General features: G+C 39.9%; 1 protein-coding gene across 1 annotated transcript; it reads left to right on the top strand.

Annotated features, from left to right (window-relative positions):
- The first annotated feature begins 462 nt into the window (after positions 1-462).
- Positions 463-1,893, top strand: LOC119070804. Its single transcript, XM_037175284.1, has 3 exons — positions 463-649; positions 715-1,795; positions 1,873-1,893. Exons 2-3 carry the CDS (start codon positions 723-725, stop codon positions 1,886-1,888), a joined length of 1,089 nt encoding a protein of 362 aa, XP_037031179.1. The 5' UTR covers positions 463-649; positions 715-722; the 3' UTR covers positions 1,889-1,893.
- The last annotated feature ends 227 nt before the right edge of the window (positions 1,894-2,120 follow it).

Genomic DNA, 2,120 nt, shown 5'->3' with positions numbered 1-2,120 from the left:
GATTGAAAGATTAATTTATATGCTTCCTACTGCGGGACGAAAGAAAAAAATGTAAACCCACGGGCCGAAAGTGACAGATATGTAAGCCTACGTGGCGAAAGCTTCGCTTTAGCCCCTTCGGCTTACAATTTTCTGTCACTTTCGGCCCTTGGGATTACATTTTTTAACTTTCGTCCCCAGTAGGCAGCATATAAAACTTAATACGTAACTCTTTCGGCCTCCTCAATCGATACGTAAAACTTAATACGTAACTCTTCCGGCCTACTCAATCGATACGTAAATAACTATGATTTACCGGTAACCTCTGCACTTACAAATCTCCGCTGTTCAAATTGAGTGACTATGTTCACTTTTAATTGTAATTCGTATTGCGGATATCAAAGTTCAAATTTTGAGACATGTATTTTCTCCCACTTCAGATGCTTCAGATAGACAAAATTTAAATTGACAGCTGAAGCTGTAAGAACAGCTGATCACATTTTTACATCAGTTCAATCAATAAATTAGAGGAAATAAGTAGCTTCGGGTCTCTTGAATTGTTTTTTTAACGGAATTTCCCACTTTCGCATTTACTGGTTTTTACAGAAGTCGTTCAACTTTGAAATTGTACCCGCTGTGCGAGTGTCCATACCGAGAAAGCATACAGCAAGTAAAAACATTTCATTTTAGTAAATATCGCTATTTCGGTTTCATAAAAGATTTTCGTGTTAATAGGCTTCACAATGGCAAGTGTAAGTGCCGTAATCGAGCGCATCAATTTCCGTTTCAAAGTGGAAAATGTGAGTCAACTGCGAGAACTCTTTTCACCAGAAGTTACCATCCATGGAATTCCATGGCAAGTTCAAGTTGTTAAAGATGGGCAATGGCTTGGCGCATATTTATATTGCGCAAAGAATGACAAAACGTCGAATCGGAACCATGCAGCATTTGCAACATTCAAGCTTATGTCATTCCTTGCCCATTTTCGTGCATTTGAATATTCCTTATCACCGCACGTATTCGAAAGTGGTGGACCAGGACACGGTACCGCATGCCTTATGAAGTGGGATAATTTGATGGACGGAAGAAAAGGTTATGTGAAAGATGATACGGTTGTGCTGAATATCGCGATTGAGGTCGCCGACCCAAATGAAATGAGCCCGCCCATTTTGATTTGTACGAATGTTGAAAAAAGTTGCGATGAACTCTGCTGGTCAACATTCCGATTAACAATTGGAAACATCAAGAACCTCATGGCCGTTCGATCACAACAGTTGCGAATTCGAAACCTTCCTTTCCGGTTCAGTGTTTACAAGGATGATACGAAAAAGCTGGGCTTATCCTTACTGTCCGAATGGAATTCGAATTCTTCATGCAGAATTCACATGATAGCCAGACTGATTTCGTCGAATCCGAATTACGATATCGAAGACGACCGCAGCCAAACTGTTCACAAACAGACTGCGATTAATATTGACAGATTTGTGTCTTTGCACGTATTGATGATGCCTAAAAACGGATACGTCAATAAAAATGGTGTCATTGTCATCGAAGTGGAAATCAAAGCCTCCCAACCGGAAGGTGCTCACCCAAATGTTTCGAAAAATGAAGACCAAAAACCGGCAGACTTAAGTCTTGCCCAAATGGAATGTCCGATCTGTTTCGAATGCATCCGTCGAAAGGAGGTGTCATCTGTGCCGTGCGGTCATGTATTTTGTACGAGATGCATCACCAATGTCATCGAAACAATCGGAAAATGTCCGACGTGCAGTAAAACGGTCAATTTGCGCGATGTGCAGCCTGTCTATTTGCCCATGTAGGTTCAGTCTATAATTGTCATCAAGACACAAATGTAAAATTTTCATAATTTTTCGTACTCTTTACACTCAACAGCACCCAGTGGGTATAGACCAACAAAATGTTGCAGAATGTTGAGAGGACTCAACAACAAAACATCGATTCAACTTTCGAATTTACCATTTATTCGACAAAGCCTGATCACTCTCGTCATTTTGAAATGCTGCTGTAAATGCAGGTACCAAATTAATTGAAATCAATTATTGTATATCACATCATCAGGACTAATAGTGAAACTCTAGCTGTAAGAATCAACCATCAGATACACTAAGTTTGCATATATA

Source organism: Bradysia coprophila, assembly GCF_014529535.1.
Source record: "Bradysia coprophila strain Holo2 chromosome IV unlocalized genomic scaffold, BU_Bcop_v1 contig_106, whole genome shotgun sequence".
Lineage (NCBI taxonomy): Eukaryota > Metazoa > Arthropoda > Insecta > Diptera > Sciaridae > Bradysia > Bradysia coprophila.
This window is presented reverse-complemented; position numbering and strand designations above follow the sequence as displayed.

Excerpts from the sequence above, each read along its gene's own strand:
- LOC119070804 (XM_037175284.1), top strand. The coding sequence starts at position 723 with ATGGCAAGTGTAAGTGCCGTAATCGAGCGCATCAATTTCCGTTTCAAA.